We start from the raw sequence: 13,682 nt of genomic DNA on the forward strand, positions 1-13,682 counted from the left end.
ACCGAAGAGGCAGAGGGCAGACTGGGGCACCTACCATGATGGTCAGGGCCAGATGGGGAAAATGAGCAGAAGAGTGTCTGAGGGTGCAGGCAGCACTGATGTGGCTTTTGGTAGAAATGGCCTAGAAAGCAGAGGGTCCTGTATGCTTTGGAAGTAGAGCAGAATGGTCCCTCTCCTGTGACTCAGCCCGAAGCAGGTTTCTGTGCCACCCCTGTCAGGCTCCACTGCCCCGCTTCCTGCTTCTCCCCAGTGGTCCCTGGGCAGCCTCTTGAACTCTTGTACCTTTTGTCCCTGACAATGACAGCACCAATTTCTACTAGGCCCCTCCTGCAGGGGCTCCTCTTGTTGGGCTAGCTGCCCTACTTTCTGCTCAGGATGAAGCTGCATTGTTTTTCTGCTCTAATGGGGTGGGGGTGGGGGACAAAGGAGAGGCTGCTGGGAAAGGCTGCCCTGGCCTAGTGGAGACACTCACCAGGTAGAGACCTGGACCAGATGCTTTGTTCTTGAGAGTGGACTGGTTACGCATGCAGTAGGTGGATGGATGACTGGCCATCTGATGGTCTCTCCTTATGTCAGCTCCCCTGGGCTGACCTCCAGAGTGACAGGAAGCATGTGGTGGGCAGGCTGGAGTCATTGATAACCTGTCCTAGTTTGTCACTGTGATAAACCCCATGACCAAAAGCAGCCTTGCTTTTAGCTGCCTTTCTTACACAACCCAGGACCACCACCTGCCCAGGGAGGGCACTGCCCACGGTGAGCTGGGCCTTGGCTCTCCCACATAAATCATTAATCAAGAAAAGGCCCCACAGACACGCCCACAGACACGCCCACAGACACGCCCACAGACACGCCCACAAGCCAATCTCATGGAGACATTTTCTTAGTTAAGGTTCCCTCCCCCTAGGTGACTCTAGTTGTGATAAGCTAACAAAACAAATGCTGTCACCCAAGCATTTAGCCAGCCCAAGGGAAAGAATGAGGCCTGGGGGATAAGAAGGGTAGGTGGAGGCTAGGGGACAGAGTCAGGCAGACGGGGGAGTCCAGACACAGGTGGGAAGGGGCTCTGGAGGAGGGAGGAAGGCCCAGGAGAGAGCTCTGTACAGAGCATGGGAAGGCCTCTAAAGAGAGGGAGGGACAGGTAGACACAGAGGCATCTCCTGGGGAGAAGCGGGAGGAGACCAGTGTGCTGGGGCTCAGAAGAAGAGAGGACCAAGCTGAGAACAGCTCAGTGCCCAGCTCACTTGTGGAGCTCATGGGAAAGCTCCAGTCCTGGAAGCTGTGGGCTCAGATCCCACTACTAACTTGGAGCCTCCTGGGGCACCTCACCTGCGTGCAGGTCCTTCAAGGCTCACTAGGGGTTTCCCTCAGTAATAGTGTGACCAAGGACATAGGAGGCTAAGTGACCCTCACATCCTACCCCATCTCATCCACAGGTGACTACTTTGGGATCCTCAAGGAGTCCAGAGTGACCACATTTCCCTTCAGCGTGCTAGACAACCCCATGTACTGGGGAAGTACAGCTAACTACCTAGGCTGGGCACTTATGTGAGTACTTGCTGCCCTCAGGACCCCTAGGTGTCCAGACACAGACTGAGCCCTCCCCCCGCAGCCTCCTGATTCCAGCACACTTCGTTCCTCTGCCATGCTGCATGCATGTTGCTCCTTTGACTGGAATATGCCCCAATCCATTTCTAGTCTATTCTTCCAAACCCAACTGGTGGTGTTCCCTCCTCTCAACTCCTTCCTGCCTCCTCTGAGTTTCCCGTGCCCCAAGTCGATGATCAGTGGCCTGCCCGTCAGTCTCCCCTCTTACAGCAGAGCCATACACATGTCCCTTTATATCACCGGTAGTGCCTGGTGCCCAAGAGTAAAGGTCATTCCAAGCTTGGAGTGACCAGGTCAGGGCTCCCAGGAACACGTGACACCTTCCAGCTGCCTCCAAACAATATTGATGTGCAGGGCCTCAGCAGACTGGGGATGGGGCCTTCATCTGAGGGCTAATTACAGATGGATCATTACATGGCAGGAGACGCTGACTCATCAGGCCTCCCCCAGCCTGCCTGCCTCCTGCTTCTCAAGTCCTACTCCCAGATAGGAGTCCCTAGCAGACAGAGGAAGAGGCCCTGGGCCCCTGCTCTCTCCAGCCTACAACAAGGAGTTGGGGTACTCTGGGCTCCTTGATCTGGGCTCAGTGCGGTCATCTGCCAGTGGAGCTGTCTTGTGTCTCCTGGGTTGTTAGGAAGTCAGGCTGGACCAAGGTGACAATAAGTGGCCAGGTTTCCATGGAGATGGGCGAGTATAAGGAGCCAGCTGACAGGACTTTTCATGCCCACATCCCCACCTCCCAGCAGGTCTTTGAACTTGCACCGACCATGGCCCAGCACTGCTAGATGAGGCAGGAGGAGGGCGTATTTGCCCATAGCACCTAACCCCTGCTGGAGAGCTGGCTGCCCAGAGCAGTTGGGAGCTCTCTCACCCACCCCAGCATCTTGGATCAAGGGAGGGGAAATTTTGTCAGGGCCTCCTACAGCCTTTTGCTGGAGCCACAGAGTGGCTGTTGTAGGCAATTGAAGACCTGTTTCATTTAGGAATCATGACAGAAGGTACAGGCCAGTGAGTCCATCCTTTCCCATGAGTCGTGGGGAAACTGAGGTTGGAGACTGTGCACACCTCAGGCTGTACTGTACATCTGGGTCAGAGATGGTCTTGGTACTTAAGTTCCTGGCTCCCAAGGCATAGCCCTCCAGCTTTGCTGACTTTTTGTGTGGTAGTGAGCTGTGGGGTCACGCTCACACCCAGCGAGGTGTTGAGGGCTCTCCCTAAGCAGTGAGGTTTCCTTAACCAGCCATCTTCCAGGGTCTTTCCTGACCCCCATGTGGCCAGAACCACAGCTGAACTGTGTCTGGGGACAAAGTGCTTATTTAGCCAGGAGGACATCATGGCCATAGGCCCTCTGAGGTCAGGACACAGACACCAAGAGCTGTTCCAAGTTCCAAGTTGAAAGGGACAGCATAGACAAAGGACTAATTTAGAGCCCAGCTAAGCTCTGGGAAAGGCACAGGTCGAGACCTGAAAGAGCTGGGGGAGAAGTTCCACGCAAGGCCTGGGGCAGTGGCAGAGGTGGTGGCCAGACCATAAGGGTGGATGAGTCTCGTGATCTGTACTGTGCAGTGGAGGAGTCCTGTGTCCCTGTCCCTCCCAGACAGACACATGGGCAGACTGGCCAATGTGAGGTCCAGGCGGGCATTACGGAGTGAGCAAGGCAGAGGGGCCCTATTGGAGCCAGACATTCTTGTGCCCTTTGCCCTTTGGTGGCAAGATATGTAATGGGGTCAGTTAAGGAGAGCAGATCCTATGGTTACCTGAGGCCTGTTTCTGTACCTTCTGGTTCATTCTTTTCCTGCTGAGGTAGATGCAGCAGTCCAGGCCCTGCAGGAGCCAGAGGTAACTATAGAAATAAACTGGGGGACAGCTCCACAGCAGCTATTTCTGGAAACCTGAGGCAGACATGCTTGGGTTCCTCCCCGCTGTCACTAACAGGCTGTCTGTATTCATTGGCAGAGTGAGGTCAGAGACCGGTCACCTGCAGAGAGCTATGACAGAAACGCTGTGTATATTCTGCAAGGACTCCTGTCTCTGGGCTAGGATGCTGCACGTTCAGCTCAGGGCCTGGGGTCGTGGAGTGCAGTCCAGGTGGCTGGACCACAGGGTGGGTGGGTTTTGTGTCCTGTGCCCCTGCCCTCCTGGACAGACACATGGACATACTGGCTAGTGTGAGGTCCAGGTGGGTGTTAGGGAGCGAGCATGGCAAGGGCCAGCGTGAGACTGCTGGCTCAGAGGAGAAGGCTCTGTTGTGGGAAGATCTTTCCCACAGTCGAGGCCAGCCCAGACAGTGGCTACCGGCTGCACCTGTATATGGGCCAGAGCTCAGGTGGCAAAGCCTGCCCGAGAGGCCATGTGCTCACGGCGGCCCTGGGTTGGCTTTTTTACAAGAGACTTATTTCCTAAGAACACTGTCTGATGGGCAGTGGACATGTTCCCTGTCCCCGAGCCCCAATCTCAGCAGACAAAGAAGCGTGGACTACCTCACAAGGTGCCTTCCTCCCTTCCGTCTCCCTGTGGCTCTCTAGAAAACCAGAGCTAGGAAGGGGAACCACCAGGCTTAGCTCACCCACCAGAGCATTTGCAGCATGCTCAGGGACCATACACTATGTTGGCAGGAGGGGCTAAGTCCTTGCAACCGATGGTATGTATGTCTTTCTTCAGGCACGCCAGCCCCACAGGCCTGCTGTTGACGGTGCTGGTGGCACTTGTCTATGTGGTCGCTCTCCTGTATGAAGAGTGAGTAGACATGTGGTGGGGTAGGAGATGGATGTGACGGGCGAGTTAGAGCAAGCCGCTCACTCAGAACTGCTTCACGTGGCCTGGCAAGCTTCAGCAGGCTTGAGAGGCTGGGAGTGGGGAGGGTACACCTGAGACCTAGGCAGGCAAGGAGGTGGCCCCAGCCCCTCCAGGCCCCTCTTTGCTCTTTGAAGCCTCTAGGCAAGCTCTGGGGACAGTGGAAATATGGGTCCTATCACTGGGGGACCAGGTTCTGGTGCTGGAGTACAGCAGTTTCCTGAAACAACCTACTGGAGCGTTCCCCTGCCCACAGGCCCTTCACTGCTGAGATCTACCGACGGAAAGCCTCCAGGTTGCACAAAAGGAGCTAACAGGGCCATGAGGGATCTTTGCAAAGCCGGACTGGCCTCCCGGCTGCCCCAAGCAACAACCCTTCTTGGGGAAAGCAGCACTGGCCACTGTGCCTTGGAAACCAGTCATGGGGGCCTCAGGCATTCTTCCATGTGACTGCTGAGACCCCCACCCCCACCATGCCCCGACACACTAATAAAGGCATTGTGACCTCAGAACCACTCTGGTCCCCTTCCTATCCTGGTCCCAGGAGTGGGGTCAGACATGAGCTCAAGGCTGTGGGAGGGCAGGGCAGGGCAGGGCAGGGCAGGGCAAAAGACTACATCCCTTGAGGGCTTCTGGGCTGGATTGGTTTGGCCCTTTCTTTCCAGTGCAGCCTCTGGTGCTGTCTAGGATTCACAGAGAACTGTCTCAGAAGACCTCAGCAATAGAACTGGCTGCAGCCACAGCCTTTCCTAGGCATCGGACACCCTGGTCACCTGCCATCCATGTCCCCGCATTCCCAGGGCATGCCTTTGATACCCAGAACCCAGTTCAACATCCACCAACCTGAGAGTGGAGGTGTTGTCATAGGTGATTAGTGTTACTCACATCACCCTGGTGGTAGTGCGGTCCTCGGTATACCCATCTGCAGCCTCCTGGGCCATGATTCCCAACTCTTACAGCTGGCTATCTTATCTCTGTCCTGCACTTCTCAGGCCTGGCCCTTCTCCTTTCCCATCACGGCAGTTCTTGGTCCCCTTGCCCGAGAATCCTAAAGTCCTGTCTCTGTCTCCCTGGCCAGCCATTGGCCACTAGAAACTTTATGTGGCAATCAAAGCCAGCCGGGGACAGGGACCCCCAGCATCTTACGTGTGGATTCTCATACAATTTTGGGAACCCAGTTAACATATTACAAGTGTTAGATCAAATCCACAACACGGAGGCCTATCAAATTAAATAGTCCTGTCATTCCACCAAGATTGTCGCGGACGCCCCCCACCTTCATCTGAGCTGGGTAAAATCTGCTGGAGAGATGGTGAGAGCTTCTGCTATGGTGTGGGTTCTTCTTGCACCCTTCTCCACCCTTTGTCTTCTATCCTTTCAACCTTCTAACTCTAGACGAGGGAAAAAATAATAGGAAGGAAAAGGGAGCCCTGAATAAAGTCAGGGGTTGGGAAGGGAGCAGTGTTATCCTTGGACCACTTCCTGCTGATTAGGGGCATCCAGTTCTTTGGAGCAAGTTTTATCTTCACCATTAGAATATCTGATTTCTTTTTGTTTCTTCTTTGCACACTTGACTACTTAACAAACAGCAACCAACAACCCACCAAACCCACCTATTGGGGCTCTAGCATTTATATATCCTCTGAAAAGTCCCCCAGAATTCTAAACATCACACAGTCGCAAAAACTATCTGCAGCTGGCAAAATCACACTCCTGCTAGAGCACAAGACACATCATAGTCAGCTGCTGTGGACAATCTGGAGCAGACTGTCCAACCCATACCTGGGATTAAAACAAAAACACATTCTTATATTTCTGTATTTAAAAAAAAAATTCCAGAATTCTCACTACAGGGATGTGTAGGCAGAGCACAAGTGACCGAGAAGGTGGGGTCACGAGTTGACACTCATCAGAGTGTCATCAGAGGGAGCCAAAGAACAGCCTTCCTCTACTCTTTGTCACTGTGTGGCCATTAGCAGCTAGGACCACCTGACCTCCAGGACTCCAGGCTTCTGATGGATGGCTTAGGGATACCTAAGCTTGCTGGACTTTGGGATGATTGTCCCAGCTCACCAGAGACCCTCATCTCTTTAGTCTCAGCTGAGTTCCTTTGCCAGGGTGCCTCACTGGCCCAGAAAACCTTGTAAGATTTGGGTATCCAGAGGATCCGCCTATGCCTATTCCAGCCCTGGGCTATCCAGTCCTGGGGGCTCATGAGACAGCATCTAAGGCTACTGCCCTCTCCTGACATCCTGTTATTGTCACCCAGGACCCTGGCCAAGGCTTGCATGGACTTTTGCATGTGCCCCAGGCTTACCATCTCACTGTGCACAAGTCTCCTGCCTCACGTTTCCAGGCCCTCTGAGGAGGCCTGGGCTCCCCCTTCCAGCATCTGCTGGAGACTCCAGTTGGGCAGACAAGAACCACATATTTTATTAGTGTGGCCTCAGAGCCTTATTGCCCTGGGCCCTTGACAGAGTCTAGGGCTGTCATCCTGAGCCCTGCCCCCCCTCCATACCCCTTCTTGGGCAAAAGGTACCAAGACCATGGAAGCAAGCAGACTTCACCTGTTTCCTCACTGTAGATAATACCATGTATGTCTTATCCTGAAGCTCAGGCAGGTGTCCTGGTAAGGCTGGGCCAGAGAAACATTGGTACCCTTGGCACTAAATGGGGCAGAGATGCCCCCTTCGCCATTGGTGTCCACCTGTCCAGTCCTCCGCACCGAGAGGCTTGGCTCTATCACTGGCATCCCTGCATGTATCTGCTGGCTCAGTTGCCAGGCTGTGGGTATGGGCAGAGGGAGGAGGCAGCCCTAGCTCCCTGACAACTGGGTGGAGGCAATAGCCAAGGCAGACATGGAGGTCATGTGATTTCAGAGGGGAGAAGAGGCTGCAGAGGACTCTGGGGAGAGGAATGAGACCTAAATACTTTTCTGAGGACCACAGATCATGGGTGTCCTCTTCATACACCCAGCAGGACTGAGCACATGTGTCTGAATCCCAGGTGTCAGTTGGAATCCAGCAGGAGACAGGGTTGGGGTGGAACCCGCCAGGAGGCTCAAAAATCTGAAGTGGGCTGGTTGCCAGAGAGCTGAGGCTGCCTCCTGATTAGTGGCTGTGTTGCTTCGAGCCCAGATGAAGCCACTGCATAGTGTTGGGAGCACATAGTAGGGCAAGCGGTTCACCCGATGGCCAAGAAGTAAAGAGTAAATGAGAAAGGGGTTGGGGCCCTACAACCACATTTAAAGTCACTCTCACAATAGCCTAAAGATTACCCACCAGGCTCCACTTCTTAAAGGTCTGCCACCTCCCAAGAGCACCCTTTGAGGACCCAGACTTTCAACCACCAGACTCTAGCAGGTGTCCATAGTTGGTGAGTTCCTTGCTGGTGGAGACCTAGTGCCTTGCATGATGAGACCCCACATCCTGGCTCACCTCTCTGCTGCTCTTCTAATGAAGCCCTAGTCCCACCAGACTTCAGTCCTACCCTGCGCCCTGGCTTGACCATGCTCACTCCCACTACCAGACTAGACTCCACAGGGACTAAGTTTGTTCTCTGACAGTTTCCAGGGGGCTCCAGATTCAGTGGGTGCTTCGCTGGGGTACTCAAGCCATAGAGGAGCCGTTTCCTTCTTACTGCTGAACTGTAAGCAGTACACCCCACTGTAGGTAGATGGTATCTTGTTTATCTATTCAGTGGGTGAACACTGGGTGGTTTTCACTTCAAGACTATTGTGACTAACACACCATTGTGAACACTTGTGTATACATCTTTCCATTGCTTTGGGGTATACATTTAGGAATGTGACCTCAACAGTTATTTATGACGTCTCCATCACTTCACATTCCTCTTTTGGTGAGCAGCTTCCTTTTCTGAGACGGAATCTATATAGTCAGACACGGTTTTTCTGTTTGTTTGTTTGTTTGTTTGTTTGTTTGTTTTCTCATGGCAGTGGCATTGAACCTGGTCTTTCACTGAGGTATGTGGTCTGATGGCACTTGTCTGACAATATGGCATTGATGTTGAGAGCAACAAGCAAAAGAAAACAAACTGAAGGTCAGTTATTCTAGGACTTTTAATCCACCAGGAATGGCGTATGCCAAGGCCCAGCAGTGAGACAACTCTAAAGGACCGAGCTATGGGGTAGGGACCATGAGCTCCTTCTTGACACTTGTAAGATGCTGGGCTAAGGCACTCTTGTTTCACCTAGCCCTAGGCCAGTGAAGCCAGTCCAGCCCAAATGAACTGCCCTTGAAGACAGACTCTCATTGGTGGGGTGGGAAGTTCCGGTGTCTCTTTCCCACTGCTTGGCCCTCGGCCTAACATCACTTATTCTGATTTGGCCTCCAAAGGATCCCTGAAGGCTGATGTGGGGGTGCGTAGGAAGGTTGGGGGAAACAGGAGCTAACTTGCCTCTGCAAGCCAGCTAGTAGGACTTAGCTCATGGGGTTGGGGAGAAGGGATACTGTGTACCCCACTGCTCTTTCATGGCTGGGGTCTTTCTGCTTTGATAGCAGAGACAGGTGATGGATGCTGGTGGCATATGAGAGATTGACAGCACTAGGCCCAGGTGTGTAACAGTTCCTGGCTCCTGCCTCTGCCACTCCAAGGGTGAGGAGCACTAGAGAAGAGAGGCCAGTGTGGGTTCCTTCCCAGTACTCCCCATCAGTGACACCATTCAGACATGCCTTCCTTGCCACCAGGAGCTGCTCAAGGTTCTTGCTTTGTTTCTGGAATCTGTCTCATTCAGAGCCTGGGAAGCCACTAAAGCTGTCTTGTCCAGGGCCTCTCTGATTGGATTCCACCATGTACTGGGAAGCTTCCCCACCACCAGATCTGATGACTGGGATGGGACCACACAGGAAGTGGAGCACAGATAAGCTGTGGGCTCTTGCTGGCAGGAGTGGGCTTGGCCCCTGTGGGTAACATGGTGGTACCTGGTACCCTTCTCTGTGACCCAACTTCAAAGAACCTTCTGAATCCTCTTTGCCTCTGGATGGGGCTGTGGCTGGCATTTCCGGCTCACAGACCCTTGTCTTCTGCTGGGCTCCCCTCTGCATTTGATCAGGTGGTAAGAGTTCTGAGCAGGAAGCACAGCATTGTGACAAGCCTGAGTGGTAAGAAAGCTCCATGGTGGCTTCCAGAGTTTCTGGGAAAGGGCTGTACATGCTGTCCCGTGTGGGGCAGTGTCCTGTGGGGCACGATGGTAGTTGGGATAGTGTGGGACTGTACTGCCTGTCTTCCAGACCCCGCAGTGTTCATGCGACTGGAGACGGCTGTGATGCCTGGAGGAGAGAGTCCACCTCACAGTGTGTGGAGCTGGGTAAATGAACCTCGAGGGAGTCAGGAAACCACCAGTTCTGCCAGTCAGTCACCTTGTATCTAGAAGGGACTGAGGTGTGATGTCAGACCCAGCCATGACACTGACCGTGGAAGTAGAGAAAGCCAAAATCTAAGCTGTGCCTTGGCCACCTGGGTGTCTGTGGGTAGAGCCGGGCCATACCTTGGATCCTGCTGTCCGTCCCTCTATTATTCTTTGGATCTCCCTGGACTGGAAATGGTGACATTGGCTCTGCCCAGCCTGAGTCAGAGCCCCAGCCTTCCACACAATGCCTTCCAGAGCCAGAAGAATAGGGACTCAGTCTGGGGTGGGCAGCCATTGCATACCCCGCTAAGAGGACTCTTCCTGCAGTGATCGCTCTATGCTTCTTACTGAACACAGCAGCTCTGTGTTTGGCCGGCTCAGGTCCTCCTCACAGATGAGGGCAGATACCCCAGATGGAGAAGGGAGGGAAGCAGCAACAAGGGCAAGAAGCAAGAGTGGTAAAGGACTCACCCCAACTGGCCTGTCCTAGATCGAGTTGATGAGTCCCGGTTACTCAATTGATATGGATGTAGAAGCAGGGGGGAGGCCAGTAAATATGGATTTCTCACTAGATTGAAACGGGCCAGACAACAGCAGCAGCCTCTGTAGTGGGTGCTGTTGTGGGGCACAGGCAGAGGGGAGGAAAGGACAACTGAGAGCCAGGTGGCCTACTTACTAGGCTAGCATCGTGCTTCCCAGTGGTTTCGTCCCTCATCCGTTAAATACAGAGTGCTGCTTCTCTGTCTCCAGTGCTGTCTCCAGGGAGGGCATTATCACTTAGCACAGGGACCACCAAATCAACACACCTAGGTCTTGTGGGCCCCAGGCAGGATGCCTACTGCTGATCTAGAGACTGGGTTTCTTTTAAGATCCTGGGTCACAAGGAAGGGATGAAACCTTGGGAACACAGCACAAGCATCTCCATAGGTGGGAATAATCTTAGCCCTGCCTGTGGGACACCAAGACTGCCTGAATGGTGTCAGCCGGTGTGTCTCTGGGCCTCTCCTAAATCAGACAAGGTCAAAGCAGAATAAAAGCAAAGATAGACTGTCATCAGTTTCAAGCAGCAGACCTATTTCTCCTCCAGCATTGCTCAGCCTGGTTACTGATCAACCTGCTACTGGCTTCCTCCCTTGGGTAGCCTCCCTGATACGATACTTTTATTGTTCCTACCAGGCCCTGGTCTTGGAAAGTGTTTGCACTTATTCTTTCACAATTAAGGAACCGGTGTCATCCTCCAGAAAGGGAAACTGAACTACAGAGAGGTTGTGCTCCCAGGTCTCCTCTGAGATCATTGGTCTCCGTCTGCTCCCTCAATGCAAAATGACGATCATTGGCCCACGAGAGGGAAAAGTCCAGAAAGCTATAGGAGACTGTAGGGGACGCTGGCCTGTTTTTCTTTTCTTTCTTTCTTTTTTTTTTTTTTTTTAAAGGGCTTGTCTCTAAGTATGAAGTCAAGGACAGACTCTCCTTTACCGAGGTCCCCACCGACCAGATTATCTCTAGTTGGGAGAATAGAGCACAGGAATGGAAGTCCATGACAAAGCCCCTAGTCTGGCTCCCCAGCCAGCCTCCTGCCTCTCTCTAGAGTGGCCACAACCTTAAGAATCCCAGTGTGTCCGTGGGGCTCCCTGCTTCCCTCTGGTGGCGAAAGTGCAAAGCGCGGACTGTAACTTAGGAAACCCACAAACACGGGACACTGAGCCCAGAAGAGCACCACGGGCAGGGGGTTGGGGGGCGGGGGGCGGCTACGGGAACGGCGCTGGAGCAAATGGCCAGCAAACCTGTTGCTATCACCAGGTCACATTTTTGGGGTAACTGAGGCTCAGGAAAAGTGAGCGTCTGTGCACTAGTGTTGAGAGAATGGGGATCCCAGGACCTCTGTGGCCAAAGCAGTGGGAAGCGAGGCGGTAGTTTGGATTTGTTTTCCTTTCAGCGCACGTAGGTCTGGAGCTGAGCCTCAGGCTCCAAGGCGGAGGTCGCTGCTTCTAGGAGGAGCCGGGAGCGTCCGGGGGCGGGACGTGACGCACCTTGCATGGGAGGTGCCAGCCGGGGCTTCAGCCAGCTGCATATAAGAGCGGTGTGGGGCGCAGAACGCCAGAGTCTGTACCCAAGAGCCCAGATCAGCTCTCGCGTCCCGAGGCCAAGCTCTTCCGCCACTCCGGAGTCCTCTGCAGCCCTCTACCTTCTCTCGGCCACGCATCCGCCCCCAGGGCCCCTCTGCCCAATGAAACTGGCCGCGATGATCAAGAAGATGTGCCCGAGCGACTCTGAACTGAGTATCCCGGCCAAGAACTGCTACAGGATGGTCATCCTCGGCTCATCCAAAGTGGGCAAGACGGCCATCGTGTCGCGCTTCCTCACGGGCCGCTTCGAGGACGCTTACACCCCTACCATCGAGGACTTCCACCGAAAGTTTTACTCGATCCGCGGTGAAGTCTACCAGTTAGACATACTGGACACATCCGGCAATCATCCGTTTCCCGCCATGCGGCGCCTCTCTATCCTCACAGGTGAGTTGGGGACCATGGGGCCGGAGTCTTGCGGGGAGCGGATGGGGCTGGTGTGTCGTGCCTGGGGGCGCGCCTCGGTGCCTGGCAGTTGCCCTCACCTTTCCCTCTCGTTCCTCTGTAGGAGACGTTTTCATTCTGGTGTTCAGCTTAGACAACCGCGACTCATTTGAAGAGGTGCAAAGGCTCAAACAGCAGATCCTAGACACCAAGTCCTGTCTCAAGAACAAAACCAAAGAGAATGTGGACGTCCCGCTGGTCATTTGCGGTAACAAAGGTGACAGGGACTTCTACCGCGAAGTAGAGCAGCGGGAGATTGAACAGCTGGTGGGTGACGACCCTCAGCGTTGTGCCTACTTCGAGATTTCGGCCAAGAAGAACAGTAGCCTAGACCAGATGTTCCGTGCGCTCTTTGCCATGGCCAAGCTGCCTAGCGAGATGAGCCCCGACTTGCACCGCAAGGTGTCTGTGCAGTATTGCGACGTACTGCACAAAAAGGCGCTGAGGAACAAGAAGCTACTGCGTGCGGGCAGCGGAGGCGGGGGCGACCATGGGGATGCCTTTGGCATCTTGGCGCCCTTTGCTCGCAGACCCAGCGTGCACAGCGACCTCATGTACATTCGTGAAAAAACCAGTGTTGGCAGCCAGGCTAAGGACAAAGAGCGCTGTGTCATCAGTTAGGAGCCCCCAGGGTCAGCTACACAACCTGAGGACCCTTTTTGTTCAAAAGTCAAATCGGATTCCCAGGCTAGCCTGCGCATTCTGTGCCACAGGAGCTCCAGTTGGCCTCCTCCTTCTCTCCCTCCCTCCCTCCCTGAGACCCAGCCCTGTGCACAGGGAGACGCTGCCAAGCCAGTAAGGGACAGTCATCTGCTGTGAAAGGAAAGAGAACTAGCTAAGACTGGGACTTTTGCCTCTGATTCTGGGATGCCAGGACTCAGCAGAGGGGTACTTGTCATTTTTCTCTGATTTGAGAGAATGTGAGAAGTTCATCAGCCTGTGAGACTTCAAGTAACTGTCCTGCTTGTGTCAGGGCCAGGACTAACAGGGCATTATCTTGTCTGTGATTGGTGTTGCCATGACCGCTGTCAGCCACCTCTGTCCTCAGAAAACTGGAAACTTTGGTTCGAGGTGGGGGTTCAATCATAGCCAAGGGACTTGTTTACATGTGTGTGTGCAATTACCCAAAAGAAAAACAAAACACGTAACTTGCACTTTAATAGTTCCAGTGTCAATGTGACATGAACAAAATCTCTACATTTCTATTGTGTGAGGTCTTTATTATTTTTTTTTAATTTAAAATAAAATAATTTTAAAATGGAAAATGGTACTTTGCTTTTAGGCTTCCTGCCTCAGTGTCAGTGGTCAAGAACTGGAGAGGGACCTGGCTTTCAGAAAATGGTCTC

General features: G+C 53.6%; 2 protein-coding genes across 6 annotated transcripts in view; both read left to right on the top strand.

Moving 5' to 3' along the window:
- Pemt (phosphatidylethanolamine N-methyltransferase) overlaps positions 1 to 4,910 on the top strand; it is a 73,201-nt gene extending 68,291 nt beyond the window's left edge. For 3 of the 4 annotated variants that reach the window (XM_034506316.2, XM_034506315.2, XM_034506317.2), the window contains 3 exons: positions 1,434 to 1,545; positions 4,267 to 4,341; positions 4,655 to 4,910. In XM_034506316.2, coding sequence (XP_034362207.2) covers positions 1,434 to 1,545; positions 4,267 to 4,341; positions 4,655 to 4,712 — 245 coding nt within the window. In that variant the 3' untranslated portion in view covers positions 4,713 to 4,910. Of the gene's footprint in view, positions 1 to 1,433; positions 1,546 to 4,266; positions 4,342 to 4,535 lie in introns of all 4 variants that reach the window. The other variant, XM_076936725.1, reaches the window with a different exon arrangement.
- A 145-nt stretch (positions 4,911 to 5,055) lies between these two features.
- Positions 5,056 to 13,601, top strand: Rasd1 (ras related dexamethasone induced 1). 2 transcript variants are annotated; one of them, XM_034506979.3, is made up of 3 exons: positions 5,056 to 9,724; positions 11,703 to 12,279; positions 12,401 to 13,601. In XM_034506979.3, exons 2-3 carry the CDS (start codon positions 11,802 to 11,804, stop codon positions 12,955 to 12,957), a joined length of 1,035 nt encoding a protein of 344 aa, XP_034362870.1. In that variant the 5' UTR covers positions 5,056 to 9,724; positions 11,703 to 11,801; the 3' UTR covers positions 12,958 to 13,601. The 2 variants fall into 2 exon arrangements, with proteins under 2 accessions (XP_034362870.1, XP_076792839.1); XM_076936724.1 differs by having other exon boundaries at positions 5,056 to 12,279; positions 12,475 to 12,692.
- The last annotated feature ends 81 nt before the right edge of the window (positions 13,602 to 13,682 follow it).

This window comes from Arvicanthis niloticus, chromosome 6 (genome assembly GCF_011762505.2).
Source record: "Arvicanthis niloticus isolate mArvNil1 chromosome 6, mArvNil1.pat.X, whole genome shotgun sequence".
NCBI lineage: Eukaryota > Metazoa > Chordata > Mammalia > Rodentia > Muridae > Arvicanthis > Arvicanthis niloticus.

Coding starts and splice junctions, on each gene's coding strand:
- Rasd1 (XM_034506979.3), top strand. CDS start 11,802: ATGGGAGGTGCCAGCCGGGGCTTCAGCCAGCTGCATATAAGAGCGGTG. Junction 12,280..12,400: donor GCGCCTCTCTATCCTCACAG/GTGAGTTGGGGA, acceptor GTTCCTCTGTAG/GAGACGTTTTCATTCTGGTG.